Here is a 20,886-nt window from a genome sequence, read left to right on the forward strand (position 1 = left end):
GTTGGTGATGGACAGGGAGGCCTGGCATGCTGTGATTCATGGGGTCGCGGAGAGTCGGACACGACTGAGCGACTGAACTGAACTGAGTGTTAGATGAAAAAAGAATGATGCACACAGTGCATTGTATACTACTGTGTGTAAAAAATAGTGAAAGAGAATAACTGTATTTGCTTGAATGTATATAAAAGCATCTTTGGGAGATACTAAGAAACTGACAATATTGGTTGCCAGTGAAGAACTAGGCAGAAAAGGCTGAAAGAAGACTCTACATTGCACACACTTTTGTATTACTTATATATCTAACCATGTGAATGTATTACTTAGTCAAAAGTAAGTGTAGGGACTTCCCTGGCGGTCCAGTGGCAAAAACTCTATGCTCCCAATGCAAGGGATCAGGGTTTGATCTCTGGTCAAGGCACTAGTTCCCACATACTTTAACTAAGAGTTCACATGCTGCAATCAAGATTGAAGATCCTGTGTGCTGCAACTAAAACCCGACACAGCCAAATAAATAAATATTTGAAAATAAATAAATATAAAAAGAATGAAATCACAGCAACAATGCTAAACAAGAAAAGATGACATCAATATGAAATAAATTTTAAGGGATATTGGGAAGTAAAAAAGTCAATGAATTTGGGCTAACAGAGAAATTCACAGCAGAAAACACTGCAATTCAAAAAATCAGACTGAGTGGGTTTTCTCAACAACACAGCAATCTCAGGGTTGGTAAATGCAAAGAGCGGGGTAGGTGGGGAAGGATTCATTATGGTAACTCACTTAAGATCTGGAGTAGAACTTATGTAAACCCGGGGCGAATTCATGTCAATGTATGGCAAAACCAACCAATATAATATTGTAAAATAATTTGCCTCCAATAAAAAATTAATTAATTACAAAAAAAAAAAAGATCTGGAGTAGGGACTTTCCTTGTGGGCCAGTGGATAAGAATCTGCCAACTAGTTTCAGGAGGCACAGGTTTGATCCCTGGTCCGGGAAGATCCCATATGCCTTGGAGTGACTAAACCTGTGCTCCACAACTATTAAGCCTGTGCTTTAGAGCCCGTGCTCCTCAATAAGAGAAGTCACCACAGTGAGAAACCTATACATTGCAACAAAAATCAATATAGTGAAAATGAGTATACTACCCAAAGTAATCTATAGATTCAATGCAATCCTTATCAAGCTACCAGTGGTAATTTTCACAGAACTAGAAGAAATAATTTCAAAATTTGTATGGAAATATAAAAAACTTCAAATAGCTAAAGGAATCTTGAGAAAGAAGAATGGAACTGGAGGAATCAACTTGCCTGACTTCAGGCTCTACTACAAAGCCACAGTCATCAAGACAGTATGGTTCTGGCACAAAGACAGAAATATAGATCAATGGAACAAAATAGAAAACCCAGAGATAAATCCACACACCTATGGACACCTTATCTTTGACAAAGGAGGCAAGAATATACAATGGAGAAAAGACACTCTCTTTAACAAGTGGTGCTGGGAAAACTGGTCAACCACCTGTAAAAGAATGAAACTAGAACACTTTCTAACATCATACACAAAAATAAACTCAAAATGGATTAAAGATCTAAATGTAAGACTAGAAACTATAAAACTCCTAGAGGAAAACACAGGCAAAACACTCTCCGACATAAATCACAGCAGGATCCTCTATGATCCACCTCTCAGAATATTGGAAATAAAAGCAAAAATAAACAAATGGGAACTAATTAAACTTAAAAGCTTTTGCACAACGAAGGAAACTATAAGCAAGGTAACAAGACAGCCTTCAGAATGGGAGAAAATAATAGCAAATGAAGCAAATGACAAAGAATTAATCTCAAAAATATACAAGCAGCTCATGTAGCTCAATATCAGAAAAATAAGCGACCCAATCAAAAAATGGGCCAAAGAACTAAACAGACATTTCTCCAAAGAAGACATACAGATGTTTAACAAACACATGAAAAGATGCTCAACATCGCTCATTATCAGAGAAATGCAAATCAAAACCACAATGAGGTACCATCTCACATCAGTCAGAATGGCTGCTATCAAAAAGTCTACAAACAATAAATGCTGGAGAGGGTGTGGAGAAAAGGGAACCCTCTTACACTGTTGGTGGGAATGCAAACTAGTACAGCCACTATGGAGTGGCTGATTCCAGTGTGGAGATTCCTTAAAAAACTGAAAATAGAACTGCCATATGACCCAGCAATCCCACTGTTGGATATACATACTGAGGAAAGCAGAATTGAAAAAGACACATGTACCCCAATGTTCATTGCAGCACTGTTTACAATAGCTAAGACATGGAAGCAACCTAGATGTCCATCGGCAGACAAATGGATAAGAAAGTTGTGGTACATATACACAATGGAGTATTACTCAGCTATTAAAAAGAACACATTTGAATCAGTTCTAATGAGGTGGATGAAACTGGAGCCTATTATACAGAGTGAAGTAAGTCAGAAAGAAAAACACCAATACAGTATAATAATGCATATATATGGAATTTAGAAAGATGGTAACGATGACCCTATATGTGAGACAGCAAAAGAGACACAGATATAAAGAACAGACTTTTGGACTCTGTGGGAGAAGGTGAGGGTTGGATGATTTGAGAGAATAGCATTGAAACATGTTTATTACCATATGTGAAATAGATCACCAGTGCAAGTTCAATGTATGAAACAGGGCACTCAAAGCCGGTACACTGGGACAACCCTGAGGGATGGGATGGGGAGGGAGGTGGGAGGGGGGGTTCAGGATGGGGAACACATGTATACCCATGGCTGATTCATGTCAATGTATGGCAAAACCCACTACAATATTGTAAAGTAATTAGCTTCCATAGTAAGATAAATTAATTAATTAAAATAAAAAATAAAATGAATACAGTGGAATAAATGAATAAATAAACAACTATTTTTTAAAAAATTGCTAGAGTGGAACAGCTAGGACAAGTGACCCCTTTCTTCCTCTCTCCCTTCCCCCATGGATATTTTGTCAGCAGCAATACTGGGCCTTTGACCTCAGGCTGAAGCCTAGGGAGGGCCCTGAGAGCTCTCCAATGAGTAAGAAAAAGAAAACAGAAAGAAAACCAGCCTCAGTCAAGAGTGAAACCCTCTCAAGGGCTCTACCCGCAGAGAAAAGCCCTTCTTTATCAGTTGTGGGGGTCCCAGCCTTTCTGCCTCTCCACCCACATAACCTAAAGGGAAGACTGCCTGTTGACAAGCCCTACCCACTTAAACAGAACCCACAATCAGCTCTCCCATTCCAGAGAGACGTTCATGGGGGAAGCAGATCCACACAATTGTAGAAGAAACCCATGCCATCCAACCATAAAAGCGAACAGATTCATAAATATGACGACAACTAAGGTCATCAGACACTGGAGGAAAACTGTCAACATAAAACAGAAGGACCAAAATAAAGAAAATGAAACTGATCCTAGAGGAAAGAGAGATAAAGGAATAGAAGAAAACAGAAAACAAATGCATTGTGATGTCTATCACCAGAGGGCCTTGCCAGGGCTGTACTACCAGATTAGAATGTTTTACACTTTCCCTTCTATTCCCTGAAAAGAAAATTTAGTAATTTGGTAAAGATTTACTAATTCCTTACAATGTGTCAGGAGGCAAGGATTCTGAGATTTGCTTTTTAATCGTCTTTTCTCTAAAAGCTGCTGCTGCTGCTGAGTCGCTTCAGTCGTGTCTGACTCTGTGCATCCCCATAGACGGCAGCCCACTAGGCTCTCCCGTCCCTGGGATTCTTCAGGCAAGAACACTGGAGTGGGTTGCCATTTCCTTCTCAAATGCATGAAAGTGAAAAGTGAAGTCGCCCAGTTGTGTCCAACTCGTAGCGACCCCATGGACTGCAGCCTACCAGGCTCCTCCGTCCATGGGATTTTCTAGGCAAGAGTACTGGAGTGGCTTGCCATTGCCTTCTCCGCCTCTAAAAGCTAATGGTAGGGAAATCAGACAAGTCAATTATGATGTAATATGTCCAACTCTATGATTGATTAAGCACAGAAGAGGGTATTTTATCAGCTGGGAGGGCTCATTTCACAGAGTGGGTATTTCTTCAACATTAGTGAATAAAAAAGGAAGGAGTCATGAGCTTTCCTGGTGGCTCAGTGGGTAAAGAATTCGCCTGCAATTCAGGAGATGCAAACTGGATCTCTGGGTTAGGAAGATTCCCCTGGAGGAGAACATGGCAACCTACTCCAGTATTTTTGCCTGGAGAATCCCCATGGACAGAGGAGCCTGGAGGGCTACAGTCCATGGGGTCACAAAGGGTTGAACACGACTGAGCAACTATGCATGGATGCACTCATGATATTCAGCGGACAGCTTGAACAAACAATATGTTTAGGGAGATAAACTCAGCTGAACATGGGTGATGCTCAAGGTTGAGCATGAGTGAGTTGTGGAGGATGAAGACAGAAAGGTGGGCAGGGGTCAGAACTTGTGCTATGCTTACAATGGAAACACTATCCTCTAGGCAAGGGTTTTACAGACATATTCAGGGAAAAGAGTCCTTGAGAGGCCTTTTGTAAAACAAACAAAACGCTGATATATCTAACTCTTTCTTATGTACTGGAAATAACTTTCCTAGCAGAAACTCTGACTGTGTTCTAGATGATCAATATAAAATCACAACCACAAGTGTAGTCACATCAGAATACATGAGATCCATTGTTTTTTTGAGTTTTTCCCTTGATGCTTGTTTGTTGCAGATCAATCACCAGGAAGAAGGAAAGAAGAGAGAGGCGACAGAAATTTCAGAAAATTTTAGGCAAGAAAAACTGAAAAATGAAACAATTCAATCCATTAACTTGATTCTTTCTGTGAACTAAAAAAAAAGTTCAATATTTGACTTTAGTTAAAGCACTTACCTGTACTCCCCAGGTCTATAGATTTCTTGGTAATCTAGTTTATAAAGTACTTCTGGATGCAGTAAGCAACTGAAATTTTTAAAGGAGTCCCAATATCAGGGCCAGTTCACTCCTGTCAGGGGAGAGACAGGTATGGGAGGTCCTTAGACAAAGGACATCTGACAGAGAATCAGAAAATAGAACTAAACTGTGGAAGCTGAAAAGGTAGCCAATGTTACAGTAATCTGGGGGCTTCCCTAGTGGCTGAGTGGTAAAGAATCCGCCTGCAGTGCAGGAGACACAGCAGACACAAGTTCGATGCCTAGGTCGGGAAGATCCCCTGGAGGAGAGCATGGGAACTCACTCCAGTATTCTTGCCTGGAGAACCCCATGGACAGAGGAGCCTGGTGGGTTACAGTCCATGGGGTCTCAAAGAGTCGGACACGACTGAGCACACATGCAAGTTACAGTAATCTAGAGGACCAGGCAGAGGAAGACAAACAGGGTACTTCAAGGATTAAAGGACTATCAGGCTATTTGGAGCTAATCCCATTCATGATAAATATACCAAGAAACTGTCAATCTGCTTCCCTGGGTCCAATGCAGAGTCTTAGGAGGGTAAAAATAGATTAGATAACATGGTCAGTGACAAGATTCAGAGTTAACATTCTTCTGGAAGATGGATGGGGTGGGGCTGGAAAGGCAACAAGGTAATCAATCCAGTCATCTAGGAGAGAGGGGATGTGGCCCTGGACTAGGATGTTTTCCTGGAGGCTAGAAAGGAGTGGTGGTAGTCAAGAAGCTTTTGGGGATGAGGAAGTCACTGGGATTGGGGAATAATCTGGGCAAGAGAGAGGAAGGAATCCTGAATGGCTCCTAGGTCTTGGACAATTAGGTGAGTATAGTAGTACCAGTCACTGAGATGGGCAGAGCCTGGAGGTAGAACAAGTCTGGGTAGAAAGTGGAGTGGCAGGATTAGTTAATCTCGGATCCTGGCAGATGCAGGGTGGCTTTGGGGTGTCCAAGTGGAGATTCCTTGGACTCAGAGGTACCTGCACGTACAAATCTTCAGTTCAGGGTTCAGGTATACATCTGGGGTTTATCACAATGAAAGTAATAGTGAAAATCATGCAAATGGATGGCAGTCATCCCAGGTAAATGTATAGAATGAGAAGAGGGGAGGGGTGGGAGGAGCCTGAGGATAGGAGATGCCAAAGTTTTCAGCGGTACAAGGGGGAAAAGGAAGCACACAAAGAAGGATACTAAGAGGCAAGAGGGGAGAGATTTCAGAAGGATGCCAACAAAAAAAATAGGCCAACAGACTACTGGAAAGGTCACTAAAAATTAACCGTACAAAGTATTCAACTCAAACCATTATGTTGAGAATAGTGGAAGCAGTTTCAGGGGAATGTTATGAGCAGAAGTCAGGAAGTGTAGGTAGGGAGATGGGACAACAATTTTCTCTTGAAGTTTGTCCCAGGAACAAACGTGCCACTGTCGGCATCTCTGTGGTCCCTCCAGCGACCTCTCCCTCGGAGCTTGGCTGAGCTGATGGTCACAGGGTCCTTGCAACTCTGGCATGCTGTCATTGCATGAAACTGGCCCTGGAGATGTCCTCGAGCCCCTTTTAGCTCTCGTGATAATTTTCCTTTAGTGGAACTAAGGTTCCTTGTCTAAGAACCGAAGCCTCTGATTTGACTGATCAAAGTTTATCACATGCATTGAAGCCACCTACTTGGCAGATGTAGTGAGATCTGGGCCCAGGACAGGATGCTGGGGCGTGGGAGGGGAAGAAAGCAGGTGGTAACTATGCAGATAGCATGCCTTGCAGAGGAGTTTGTTACATTTCCTATTTGTCTCTCAAAACAATTTTATAGGAATCACAAAAGCAATCTTATCATGGTTCTAGAAAAGGTTGGAATGTAGGGTAGGGATTTCCACAGCTGTTTTTATTTCAAAGGCAATCTGATAAGACCATCAAAAGCCATTCAGAAATGGGTAATTCTACACACTTCAATAATTCAAATCACTGTCAAAACATTGGGTGTTTTTGAAGCTATTGTTGTTTGTTTGCTGTTTACTAGTATGTAAGGAGATGGCAATCATTTGGAAAACTCCTCATAGGCTGAACAAATACCAGAAAACTTAAGGTGAGAGTGTTTTGCTATTGCTTGTTTCAAAGATCTTTCAGGCACATCTTTACTTGATTTCTCAACAACCTAGAGGACAAGCAAAGGAGGTGCAATTGCCCCTTTGGGTATGAGGTAACTGAGATTTGTAGAGGGAGAGTAGATTTGCTGGAGGTTCACAGCAATTCATTTGTACCCCAAGGTCTAGAATTCAGGTCTCTTAACTGCAGTTTAGTTTCCCTATTCCAAACCGACAGATCAGCATCAACAATTATCTGATGAATTGGAACAATGTAGACAGGCAACTTGGCTAAATCAACCTATCATTCCTACTTTAACCTCAATTCCAGAATTTTGGCCTGAATTACTCAAAACTCTACTTCTCTTCGCCTTGGAGAAGTGTATTTTTCTTTTATTTTTTTTATCGGGATATAGTTGCCTTACAATATTGTGCTAGTTTCTGTTGTACAGCAAAGTATACAGAAACACACACACACACACACACACACACAATATATATATATATATATATAATGTTTTTTGGGTTTTCTTCCCTTTAGGCACCTCAGAGCACTGAATAGGATTCCCTGTGCTATACAGTAGGTTCTTATTAAGATGTGTATTTTTCTTGAATTATCTTTCCAGTTTAATTTTCTTTACTAATTGTTAGCACTCCTTTTTGCTTTATGCTGTGTAGACTTGAAATGCCACAGGGATTTTGTTGGGTTTAAAGATGAAAGAAATCTTAAGGAGCCAGCAGCAAGAGAGTCATAAAATAAATCCAAACTTTTGTTGGTGTTTCTTTCTTTCTCCATCTACCAGGTTCCCGCTTTATATTAGTAAGATTGAAATTGAAATAAGCCTATTGCTGGTGGATTCATCTGTCACTTTCCTTGAAACTGGTGAACCCCATACGTTAAACAGTGATAGGAAAATACTGCCATTGTCTGTTAAGGAGTCTATGACATTTCAAGGCAAGAATGAATATATGGAAGAAGAAACTTATTTCTTCTTTACTAATGAAAGGGAAAGCCTGGAAGTGAATGATATGGGTAGGTTAAAAAAAAAAAAAACCTTTACGTAACTTTTTTGCTGGGAGAGAAGACTGCGAAGCACATTTTCCAGGAAGTGTGGGCTGCGACGATTGTGCGCTCTTAACTAATCCTGAGTAAGGTGGCCACTTTGACAGTCTTCTCATGCTGCCTCTGCCACCTTCTCAGTCAGAAGACATCATTGCAACTCTAACACAGCATGATCGAAACATACAGTCAACCTTCTCCCCGCTCTGTGGCCACTGGACCACCTGTCAGCATGAAAATTTTTATGTATTTACTTACAGTGTTTCTTATTACCCAGATGATTGGGTCAGCGCTTTTTGCTGTGTATCTTCACAGAAGATTGGACAAGGTAAGATGAACCATGGGTCTTCATTAACTAAATTTAGGGTTCTTATTTAGTTGGATTTAGTGCTACCCAAATGATGGACAATGTTAAGAACCCAAATAGATAAATGGTCTCGTGGCATAGTGGTTGTGGTCTAGTTAGTGAGATATTCTATTCTTTTCTCTGGTCAAGACCCTTGACTCTGGAGTTAGACTGCTGGGTTCAAATCTTGATTCAGTCCCCTACTCATTTTCCGATCTTGGGCAAGTTATTTTACATTTCTATGCCTCAGTTTCCACATCTGAGAAATAGGGATGATAATGGTACTCACCTCATAGATTAAACTCAAGCGAAGACCAGAACCAGGCACAAAATAAGCACTGTGGAGACATTAGCTATAATGATCTGCTAATGTTTTGCTTAAAAAGTAAACTATTTTTTTTTCTGATGGAGACAACTGTTTTTCTTCTAAATTTTCAACTAGAGAAGGAAAGCATCAATTTGACCTGAAAATTCTTAGTGCTTCGGGTTAACATAGACATAGAGAAGTCCCCAATTTGCAACTTTTAGTGGAAGTGGTGGGCTCTGTATAATTCTCAAGTGCTGATTGTAGTTGTAAGCTGCTCAGTTTCCCTCTGAGATGTTGTGCATTCTTGAATAGCCAGGCTTATAGAACAAAAGAGTGGGTAAGTTAGCAGGTTGCTCTGCATTCTTAAGAAAAAGTTACCATTAGGATTTATTCTGTTTCCATGTGTTTACCCTTCTCCACTGATAAGCATTATTGGCTGTGTTGACAAGATATCAGTCATGGATGAAAAGGAGAAATTTTATCAATTATTTGTCTGGTCTGGATGTGGGAATTGTGGATGCATAACATCTGGAGACTGGGTTTTCTCAGGGATGTGCAAGGGGTCTTTATTGAGCCGCCAACCTTGAATTACGACAATAAGATTTTCTATCAGGATAAGGTGGGGCAGGCAGAATTGAGGCAATTCACTGGGTTACTACAAATTTTAGGCTTCACTGCTTAGAAAAGAGTGGGATTCTGTGTTTGGTTTTTTGTTCGTGGGCTGGTGGACTCTGCTAATCAAATGCCCTGCCAATCAAATATTTCCCCTAGCCTCAATAGGGGAAATATTGACCGGGGTAGATCCCTGGGTGGGGAAGATCCCCTGGAGAAGGGAATGGCAACTCACTCCAGTATTCTTGCCTGGAGAATTCCATGGAGAGAGGAGCCTGGTGGGCTACAGTCCATGGGGTCGCAAAGAGTCAGACACAACTGAGCGACTAACACATACACACACAGAGACTCAAATTTACCCTGGCACTTGGGTGTTCTCTTAATGACAGTGAAAGCTGCTGGCTAACTGGACCTTGTTTTGAATCTAAAACTGTAATCTGAATACAAGAAAATGGCACAGAATTCGTTGATTAACCAAGTGATTTCCATACATTTAATTATTCTAGGACATCAGAAAATAAAATATCTCAACTTTGGGAATGAAAGATGATTTCTTTAAAAATGTAAATGCTTTTTGCAAATACTAAAGTTAAAAAGAGAGAGATGTAATTAGAGTTTGAGTAATTGACACGCATTGCAAATCCCCTTCTTTTTATAAAGCGCTGGATCACAAATGTTAAAACTAAGTGGGCAAATTAACTCACCAGAAAACTATTTTATAGATTGTGTTTATAATGACCTATCATTAGTGAAGCAATGGGAAATATGACCATTAAAGAATGTTGCTGCTAATATACATGGAAAAATGTACACTTTGTGATTAAATTTCATTAGAATAGCTATGATTTCTACCTAGAGTTTCAGGCAACATCACATTTTCTTTGCTGGCTTTTGTAGATTTTTTAAACTGCTAATACTAAATATCACTAATTCAGTATCGTTTTTTAGTCTCTAAGTGGTTGTCTGACTCTTTGTGACCCATGGACTGTAGCCTGCCAGGCTCCTCTGTCCATGGGATTTTTCCATTAAGAATACTGGAGTGGGTTGTCATTTCCTTTTCCAAGGGATCTTCCCCACCCAGGGATTGAACCTGAGTCTCCTTCATTGGGAGGCGGATTCTTTATCATTGAGCCACCTGGGAAGCACCAGTCCAGTGTACTAATGTGTTATCACTCCCCATTTATATTCGCAATGCCCTCCTTGTGTTGCTGAGGCCATGGAAGTGATTGTAGAAGCAGACATCATTAGCTGCCTTCTTCAGAATTACAATTTCTCATGTCCCTGTCATTTCAAAAACAGATAGAAGATGAAAGGAATCTTCATGAAGATTTTGTGTTCATGAAAACGATACAGAGATGCAATAAAGGAGAGGGGTCCTTATCCTTACTGAACTGTGAGGAAATTAGAAGCCGGTTTGAAGATTTAGTCAAGGTAAGGACCTCAGTCGTTGGGAAAAATATCATTGAAAAGTTTTGGAGGGGGGAACCTGCTAGGTTGGGAAACTAAAACCTAACCATGTAAAAGTTTAAACATGTGTCGGGTATATACTATAGATACAGGTATACATACATATGTACACACGTGTATATGGGTGTGTGTATGAAAAAGCAAAAATGAAGCCAAAACCCTATGGTTAAAAGGGAAAGGAAGGTTTAAACTGTGCTCGCTCATAGGAATGCCCTCAAGAAGAACAACAAATGCTCTCTCTGGAGAAAAGACACACTCTCCTGGGCACATTCACACATGCACGTGAGTTCAGACAGGCAGATGCCTCAGGGGGAAAGGATGAAGTCCACCACGCTTGCTTTTTGCATTTTCTTATCTTTCCATCCAAATCTTGGTGCCTTCCCACTGAGGACCCAGGGTCTGGTCCCCATTTCCCAGGGAAGCGATAAACACTGGCCACTGCAGTGTTGGCAGGCCACCAGTTAAGGGTTTGCCTTCACTGGGGCCGATGGGGACTTCTGAACACTGATAGACTCTTAACATGTGAAGGAACGCTTTGCTTCTCTCATGATGGAATTTCAGGTACCATGTAAGTAAGATCTTTTCCTTTTACTGTGAGGAGAGGTGTGGGCAATGGGTGATGGACTGTCTCAGTGCCACTAGAACCAGTCTCCATAGAATACCACCTGCTCATGGAGCCAGTCTGCTCTAGGGCCAATCAAGACCCAAGGCAGACAGAGTTTAAAGTTGTCTTGCCCAACAGACTGGTGCCCAGCATTAAGTCACTGCGGTGGTTCATGTTGTTGTTTAGTCGCTAAGTTGTGTCCGGCTCTTTGTGACCCTATGGTCTGTAGCCCACCAGGCTCCTCTGTCCATGGGATTTCCCAGGTGGAATACTAGAGTGGGTTGCCTCTTCCTTCTCCATCAGTGACCTTATGATGGGTACCTAAAGCAAGAGTTTTGGGACAGTTTACTGAGGATGTGCCTACAATATTAATCCCATCATCGTAGACAAGAGGTCTAGGAGATCTTTCTCCAGAACAGCATCTAGAAATCTTTGTGCCTGTTTCCGCCTCAGAACAGAGTTAAACACCTTGGGCCCTCAGGGGACTTGGGGGTTGTGAGTAGGAGGCCACATCCAGGCTGAGGACAGCGCTGTGCCAGGTGGGTGGGTATCTAGAGAAACCAACAGGAGTTCTCACATACAAATAATGTGTAATTTAACCCAGGAGTGGAAGGGCCTGAGATCTTATTTCTGAGCTTTTTCCTGTCCTTCCATACTGTCCCTGGTATGTCATTTAATCCAGTAGTGAGGACTCTGGGAGCTTACCCCTGAGTCACCTATGGGAATCAGAATGCAGCTCAAATCTGTGACTGGCTTTTAGGTTCTCCACAGGAATACAGGTTTTAGAGGAAGACTCCTAACTCTTTACTTGCAAGGCTTGAAAATGATTTGAGTTTCTCTGGTTCCTTGAGGCTCTGGCCAGTATTACAGAATATTGGAAGGTGTTGCAAATTTAAATGTGAATAAATCCACTTTGAGTTCAATACTTAGCATATTAAATGTGTTTGGCTGTGTGATCTTGAGCAAATGACTTCACCTCTCTGGGCCTCATTTTTCTCAGTTATGCAGTAAGAGGGCTGAGATGTTCCACCAGGCACTACCAGCTTTGACATCTATAATTCTGGGATCAGCCTCCAGTTCCCCCAAAGGCATTGAGAATGGTTGTTGGTTTCTTCCCCCTCTCTTACTGAGAGTTTTACAGTTGTATTACCAATATCTCATGGCTGTATTTCTGGTCAGATATGCAAAGTTTCCCAAATCAGCTAGCAGGAGAAAAGCAAGGAAAAAGTCAGTTTGGTCTCTCTGCTTATACTTGCATGAAAAAAGTGGCAGCTCCCAAGTTTCATATTCTGAAAAGGCAGACCTTCTCAGGCATGTCCACCAGAGTGCCTTCTGTGAAACAGAGGAAGCCTCTTGCCTCCACTGCTGCGAGGTAGAGTCCGAGTCAATGTCATCTGCACCTCCGATGCCCACGACAATTGGACCCAAAATACTCCAGCTCCCCCTCCTCTTCCAATGACTGACCCCACTCCAATATCCATGCCATGAAACTTCTCATTCTAAAACAAAATATTTTGGACTTTTTTTAACCCAACAGGCCAACAACAAAATAACCCCAAATTGGATCATTTATATTCTTAGCTAATATTAACAGGCTTCCCTTCTGGGTCACAATCTGACTACTCCAGAGCAACCCAAAGTTTGAATCTCAGGAAGGGATGTTCAAAATCATCAGATCCAATTATCAACCCAGAGCTGCTGCTTCTCCCCACAGTCTCTACCCAGCAGTCTCTCCATCTCTGTTGGAACACCTCTAGTGACAAGGAACTAATTACTTCCTGAGGCAGGTAGAACCGAGCTGTCACTCTGGGCAGAAGAAGGGATTCATGGTTGACATTAGGTAAATGGACGCAGCATTTTAACTAGTATAATTTCACATTAAATCTTCCTCCCCCCCAACCACCTGCTAGAATGATCAGTTCCATGATTGTCTGCTGGCCAGTGTCCACGATGTCTTTGATAAGGTCAGAGCATCTCCTCTTCAAGTTAAAGATCAACCTATCCATCCCTGCCAATTGAGTTCCAACTAAGAGAGAAATAACTCCTTCCAGATTTTCTAAAATCAACTTTAAAAAGTCTGTCAGTTGAGGTGGGGAGTGAAGCAAGAGGAGGAGGGAGGCTCTGGGGCGTGTGGCTGGGGGAAAGTTCACAGAAAGGCAAGGCCGGACGCATAAAAGACAAACTTTGCTGACTTCACATTTTCATGTTGGCCAAGCCCTGACACCAGGGCAACCACCTAGTCTAAAAGTATCTCGACTTCGATCATCACACTCCATCTTTTGAAAAGCCACGAAATACTCTTTTGTTGGCTTATTATCTTACAAACATTTTCCTGTCGCCACTCTTTTACGCCACCACCCTTGAGCTCAAGTGGAAAGTTGAAGCTCTGAGCCCCGTACAAGCATTTTGAGGCACAGGCTGACCATTAGGCTCCATGACTTATACTCTCACACCTGACACCTGAGCCCATCAGTAGTAACAATACTAATTCCTTTTAAGAGAGGAACAAAAATGAAGGGTGCTGTGGAAAATTGACTCCAGTAACAGTAAGGACCACAAGCTTTTGATTATCCAAATATGTGAAAATGTTATCGCCTTCCTCCTTTGTGCTCAGAGCACAGGGTGATGGTGTGGGTTAAGCCCTGCCTCAGAGTGTGATCTCATAGTTTCTACTCTCGGCTTCAGCCTCAGACTCCTTGGGTGACCTCATGCCTGCCAATTAAGCCCTCCAGACCTTTTATTCAGTATCTTTAAAATGGCAACAGCAGCCTTTACTACCTTCCAACCTGTGTAGAGCCCAAATTCTGTTTTCAGGTCTACCCCTGGGCTTTCTGAGCTGTCAGCTCATCTGTCAAAGCCCTGGGCTCTGAATTACAGTAGGATGGAATTAATGACAGGATCAGAGTCTATGCGATAATCCTCAACAGAAACAGACAACAGAGTAATGACAGATGTCAAATGCATGCAACCTTCCTCTAAAGGCCCCCGCCAGAGTTCCTGTCAAAATGACCTTTTCCTTTGATTCTTATTTTAGGATATAATGCAAAACAAAGAAGTAAAGAAGAAAGAAAAAAACTTTGAAATGCACAAAGGTAGGTTGCTCTTTACCATTTCTATGAATACTTAAAAGCAAAAACGAAGCTTTAGGCTGACTGTATTGAACAACGCCAAGTTGAATTCAAGGAACCTTTAGCCCTGGAAATAAAGCAGGAACACAGCTGCGAAATCAACACCTTCCTTGGTGCCTGTTACTTAGAAAGGATTTGTGTGGACATATTTACAGGAAAGGCTGTGCTCCTTTAGTGCTGACAATACCAAGTATGAAGACACTGTATTATTTTCAACACCTTACAGCAACCATACAGCCTAGTGCCACCTACGGAGGATAAGATGACCAGACAGTCAGCATTTGGTAGTGGTGTCATTCATCACTCAATGATAACAGTTTTTCATGGGGAATCACAGCCAGTAGAACCTCAGGGATCAAGAAGTGATTCAGTATGACAGCTTTGTTCTTTGCTCTGTTCTTGATGTCCGAGCATCTCAAACATCCCAGAGTTGAAGGGACCTCTTGACGGTCCTCAAATCTCACAGCATCCCCAGGTCATGAATCTCCTTCACACTAGCACTAACCATCTTCCCTTTGAACAAACATGTCTAGACACCTTCTAGCTCATAAAGCAGCCTGGGCCATCTTTGAATGACTCTAATAATTAAAAGAAGGTTACTATATACTCAAGAGAAATCTTTTCTTCTCTGGAGTTGAAATTTGATCTTGTAATCTCCATTCACTGAATCGACTTCTGATCTTTGGGGCCATACTAAGCAAAGTATATAATTCCTCTTCTACACAGCAGCTGTCCAGATGTTGAAAATGGCAATCATGGCCCCTGAGCCTTTTCTTCTCCAGGATAAACCTCCTCAGTGTCTTCCACTGTTTCCCCTTTCCAGGATTTTTCCTGTCCTTGTCTGGACACAGTGACTTCCCTTTTCCTGTTAGAATGTAGCACCCAAAATCAATATAATAATTCCTGGGGTGGCCTGAGCAGCTGAGTACAGGAGAAATGCAGTGTTGGTAGAGAGACTACTACTACAAAGTCAGTGTAAAGGTGGTATGGCTAATATACACGAAGAAATGCATTCATACATAGAGATACAGATACTGTTCTCTGAGGCAAAGAGCTTTCTTTAACTGTTGGTCTGAATGCAACGGGTTGCCTGATTTCCATGAAGGCTTTGCTTTCAGTATGACTGTAAAATATGTTGAATCATACCAAATTGTCTGTTAATTGCCATGAAATTTGAGGAGCCAGTTCATATGGGTACTGCCTAGCAGCCTTTGAGAAAATGATGTACTTAATGAAACTGGTCATTTAGGTCACACAACTTGACTCAGTATTTATAGGACACCTACAAGGTGTCCAACTCCAAGCTCATTACTGGAAAAAAAAAAAGGAACTTCCACATCATGTCTGCACTTAGAAGATCAGCACAGCTAATTAAGGAGCAAGTCTTTCACACGAGCAATGGTTGGAGGTAGATATACTGTGGCCAGTGCTTGACCAAATCAGACACCGTAAGCTTCTTACTAGCTAAGTGTGTAGGCATAACCTTGGGGCTCACTAAGATGGGAGTTTTCTTAAAAGTAAGATTCAAAATGTGTTTAAAGAGGGTCATTTTTCTTTAGCCTGTGTCAATCTATGTAAAGTGAAGTCAAGTACTGAACTACTCTTGGAAGAATTGGGCTCAGTGGAAATAATCAATTTGATTGTTCAGATTTTAGAAACAAACTTTGCCCTCTGTGGGAGGGATTTCAGGCCATCTTATCCTTCCTTTCACATAACCTGTTTAAGTACAGTCTCTATGACCCAGCTGCAGAACTAGACCAAATTGTTTGGTGGCCAGTTTCGTGTTTCTTTGGCCTGACAGTTGGCCTTTGGTTTCATTTCAGGTGATCAGGAGCCTCAAATAGCGGCACATGTCATCAGTGAGGCCAGTAGTAAAACAACCTCTGGTAAGTCCAAAGCATCTGCGCATCAGTCACCTGAGTGAGGGGCAGGCCAGGAGGCTAAAGTCAGGCAGCCTAACGATTAGGCTCCTCTCTTCCTTTGGGGCCCAATTTACAAAGCTCCCCAGACATGTCTACGTGCTTGCCTTTGTCTTCAAAGTGGGTTCAAATTCACAGATGGGACTTGGAGGGACAAAAGGCAGTGGAAAGCAATCCTGATGTTCTCATTAGATTCTTGCTCTGTGGCTGATACTGAATGATGAATTACTGGGTGGAGGGACAATTATGCTGACAACATAGAAGAGATGGCAGGTAGTGACCTCTTGACTGGGAGCATTCCTCATTCTAACCCCTCTTCACTGTGTGTAAATGGGCCTCAGGGGGTATTTCCTGCCATCTTCCAATCCCTGTATGATTAACCCCCACCTCTTTGGGGTCAACCTTAGGGAAATTAAAGGTAAAATCATTCTGCAAAGATCAATAGGTGCTGGGACGTTAGATTTTCCAATGAAGTAACAATAGATGACATACTGGAATCTTTTCAACTCTGAATGATTTTTCTTTCCATATATGTTCTGCCATGATTCTAGCCCTCAGATCTTTTTTCCAAAATCTGTACCTCATGCTAGCTGGTGTTGGAGAATGTGGCCCATCTGATAAATATACACACTAGCATAAAATCTCCCATCTACATAAATGCAGGCCAAGAGCATTAGAGCAGTCTTTGAAAACTTCAGCACAGTGCTCTGGAATGGAGTTCTAAGCAGAGTGTGTGTGCGTGTGTGTGTGTGTGTGTGTGTGCGCATGTGCATATGCATATGCATGTGTGTGAGACACAGAGAAACAGATAGAAACTGAGAGAGAGGAAAAGAGATACAGCCTCATCTCTGAGGTGGCTTGGGCTTCTCAGTGGGCATAACACATAGGTGGTTATCCCGGATCACTTGCTGGGTGACCTTGGGCAAGTCCCTTTACCTATGCAGTGGTTTCCTGTCTCACTTACTTCACAAGGTGACTCTGAGCATCAAATCAGCTAATATGGAAGAAAGTTATTCTGTCAAGCACTGTACAAACCTAAAGTGTCATTCCTTAACTGACTTCCCTGTAGCTGTCAGAAGAGTAACATAAAGCCCTTTTTGAATAACATTTACTCCCACAATGTTTCATAATTCTGCCAGTACCCCTTTCTCAGAAAATGCACTTAGGGGAGAATATCACAACCGTATTGACATATCCAGGGTGGTCATCCACATGATACTCTCTCATCTGGATTGGATGGGTGCCAGCCACAGAGACACCTCTTAGAAGAATAGCTTGTCTTGGATAGATGTCACGCTGCTCCCACGTTCTGTCAAAAGGTCCATGTTGGCTCTTGATCCTAGTGTAGTTGACAGTCTGCAACCCTGTAGGTTTGCAGAGGATCAGATGAGAAGAGAGTCACATTTCTTACCCTACCCCAGCCACAAACCTCTCAGACCTACTTGGTCATGCTGCTCTCATCCTGACCTACCTCTTACAGCAAGAACAAAAATTAAATAAGGACTTGATAACAATAAACCTTGCAGATGGAAAGATAGGGAAACGGCCCGTGTTTTCTCAATCAGATAGTCTAAAAGTGAAGACATCATAATGAAGCCTTTCTAGAGTGGTCTAGAGGCCCAGGTATTTCAGGATGCCTTTCCTGATTATGGAAGGGTGAGTCTGAACAGGTGGCGTCTTGTACCCTGATAGGCCTAAGACCACCAAGCAGGAGTGAAAAAGAAACAGCTCAAGGAAGCAAATGCATCAGTACTTTCAGTTCTCCCCACCCCACCCCCTGCAGCCTCGTTCTCTGTGGGAGCTGAGATTTGAAATCGGCTGCACACACTACTTTGAACCCACTCAACATCTCAGCCGAGAAAATGGCACATTGTTGGTGGGTACTCTGGCTTAGCCACAAGAATACAGGCACTTTCAAGTTGGTGGCGCCCACTACAATGGGAGATCAAAACACACAGTGAAATGACAGGTTTATTTTCATACTTCCTTGTCTAATTTTAGTCGTTGCTGTGGGAGGCAGATTGGGTTTGCAAGAGCCCGATCAGGTAGGAAGAAATGGGGGTCTTGTCTTTGCTCTATGCTGCGGCTGAGTGAGAGAGATCAGCAAGTCTTCGACTTTAGAAAATTCAAGGAAAGCAAGATATGAGAGTTGATATTAGCAAGGCTTTGAGCATTTTGGCAAGCATGATTTATGACATGGGATTTTTTTGTCATTCGCATTGTCTGAAGTTCAAGGGTCAATTGGCTTTAAGAGTTTTTAAGGGGGGAAGGAAACTCCCTGTGCTCTGTTACTTGAGTTAGTGTGCACAGCGAGTCTCAGGGAGATTGACTTGCCCAAGCTTGAATAAGATCTGGATTGGAACCCAACTCTGTCCAACAGTGCAGCCCAGGCCGATTGGTCAGCTGTAGCTCCTCCATAGTCTCTGAGGGCTGGAGGGGTCCTTTAGACTCCCTGACGCCCCAAACTTGCCTTCCTGTATGAAGCCAGTATCCAGTATGGAACTCTATTGTCTGTGAGAATCTGAATCATGTATACACAACCTCACCACAGCTTTCCCCCTTCTCCATTACAGTTCTCCAGTGGGCCCCCAAAGGATACTACACCCTAAGCAGCAACCTGGTAACCCTCGAAAACGGGAAACAGCTGGCCGTGAAAAGACAAGGACTCTATTACATCTACACCCAAGTCACCTTCTGTTCCAATCGGGAAACTTTGAGTCAAGCTCCATTTATAGCCAGCCTCTGCCTGAAATCCCCAAGTGGATCGGAGAGAATCTTACTGAGAGCTGCGAACACCCACAGTTCTTCCAAACCATGCGGGCAGCAATCCATTCACTTGGGAGGAGTCTTTGAATTGCAAACGGGTGCTTCGGTGTTTGTCAACGTGACTGATCCAAGTCAAGTGAGCCACGGGACCGGCTTCACATCATTTGGCTTACTCAAACTCTGAACGGTGTAAGCCGGCAGGCTGCGGCTGGGCTGATGCTGGTGGTCTTCACAATCCAGGAAAGCAGTTAAGACCACTCCCCCATTGAACTGCCTATTTATAATCCTAGTATCCTCCTGACGGAGAACTATTTATTATACATCCCAAGGCATGTAGGGCTGCAATGAGTAAATTACCGGGCAGGGGAAACCCCAACAGGCCCTGATCCATAAGAGCTTATATTCTGAAGCAGCAACTCCACTGACACAGACATTCAGAGTCCTGTGAAAAGACACCATTATGCACAGCTCGTATTCTGAGTAAACAGCAGAAAATTAGCCAAGTTTAATTTTATTTCTTTGCATGCAGTGTCTTTCAGTGGAGGATGTATTTGATTTCTCTGTGAAGATGCCGAAGGGAAATGGGGAGCTTCAGTTCACATTCAATCATGGTGGATTCTGGGTCCCCGGGGCCCTGGTGGAGGTGGGGCAGACTTTAGGAAGTATAAGGCAGTAGAGAACCAAAACCCTGCCCCCACCAGCCACCCTGACACTCATTCTCGTCCTCTCTTTCTCTCCTACACACACACACACACACTGAGTCAGGCTGTTGCTCATCAAGTATCTTATTTCAACCCTGTTCCTGTCTCCACTACTGTCGATGGGGTGGGGGGTGGGGGTGAAGAGAAGTCAGCTCTGAGGCTGCACACTCCTCCCTGAGAAATGACTGTATTTAAAGGAAACCTATTGTATCTACCTGTAGTCCTCATTGTTTCCAGAATGAACTTGTGATTATCTTATTTATTTTTTGAATAATAAAGATCTCTTAACATGATTGTTGTTACTTAGCATCTGAAGTCCCAGGCCAGGTTGGGGGGGTGCGGGTTTTGGGGAGAGGAAGAGTGTGGTGTTTTCAGAAACTTAGTTCTGAAGTTTGTGGCACCACAAAATATCTTGGTGACAGTACACTCCCTGAAGGGCTGTGATAGCCTCTGACGGATAACAGGGGAGCTTAGCCAGTGAGAAGCTTGCTCTGGAAATGTTGCAGGGGATTGAAAAGAGGCTGGGTTTCCTTCTAGATTAGTTGCAGCTAAGTGAAGCTTAAATGAGAAGCAGTTGCTTATCTTTTTAATAGCTGTCGAAGTGGTTCCACCTTAGGTAAGAGGACATGGAACAGGGACCAACTGAGAGGAAGCATTCGTCCCTCGGTCTTGTCACCTCCAATTGAGGGGGTTTTCACACAAGAAGCCCTGAGTGGCTTCATCTTCCTTACCAATAGAGGGCCCTTCCTCTGGCAAATACAAGCAGAAAAATATTACTGTAGCAATAATAATGAGGCTGAGGAGAGGTTGGTACAGTTCTTGGCTGCTGGTCCTGCTCTTTGGTCCTCTGGACAGCACAATCCCTTCTTGGCTGAGTGACTCAGAAGGCCTTAGAGCATGAATTTCTAACATGAGGCTGAAGAGTTGCTAGACAGACTTGCTGGGT

General features: G+C 42.7%; 1 protein-coding gene across 1 annotated transcript; it reads left to right on the plus strand.

Moving 5' to 3' along the window:
- Positions 1-8,147: 8,147 nt before the first annotated feature.
- On the plus strand, positions 8,148-20,233 carry CD40LG (CD40 ligand). The gene is made up of 5 exons (XM_055393294.2): positions 8,148-8,418; positions 10,655-10,786; positions 14,461-14,518; positions 16,378-16,440; positions 19,047-20,233. Exons 1-5 carry the CDS (start codon positions 8,263-8,265, stop codon positions 19,421-19,423), a joined length of 786 nt encoding a protein of 261 aa, XP_055249269.1. The 5' UTR covers positions 8,148-8,262; the 3' UTR covers positions 19,424-20,233.
- Positions 20,234-20,886: the final 653 nt, after the last annotated feature.

The sequence above is a fragment of the Moschus berezovskii genome, chromosome X (assembly GCF_049115385.1).
Source record: "Moschus berezovskii isolate FMDL1 chromosome X, NW_MosBer_1.0, whole genome shotgun sequence".
Taxonomy (NCBI): domain Eukaryota; kingdom Metazoa; phylum Chordata; class Mammalia; order Artiodactyla; family Moschidae; genus Moschus; species Moschus berezovskii.

Excerpts from the sequence above, each read along its gene's own strand:
- CD40LG (XM_055393294.2), top strand. The coding sequence starts at position 8,263 with ATGATCGAAACATACAGTCAACCTTCTCCCCGCTCTGTGGCCACTGGA. Across the intron at positions 8,419-10,654 it reads TTCACAGAAGATTGGACAAG|ATAGAAGATGAAAGGAATCT; the intron begins GTAAGATGAACC and ends TTTCAAAAACAG. Across the intron at positions 16,441-19,046 it reads CAGTAGTAAAACAACCTCTG|TTCTCCAGTGGGCCCCCAAA; the intron begins GTAAGTCCAAAG and ends TCTCCATTACAG.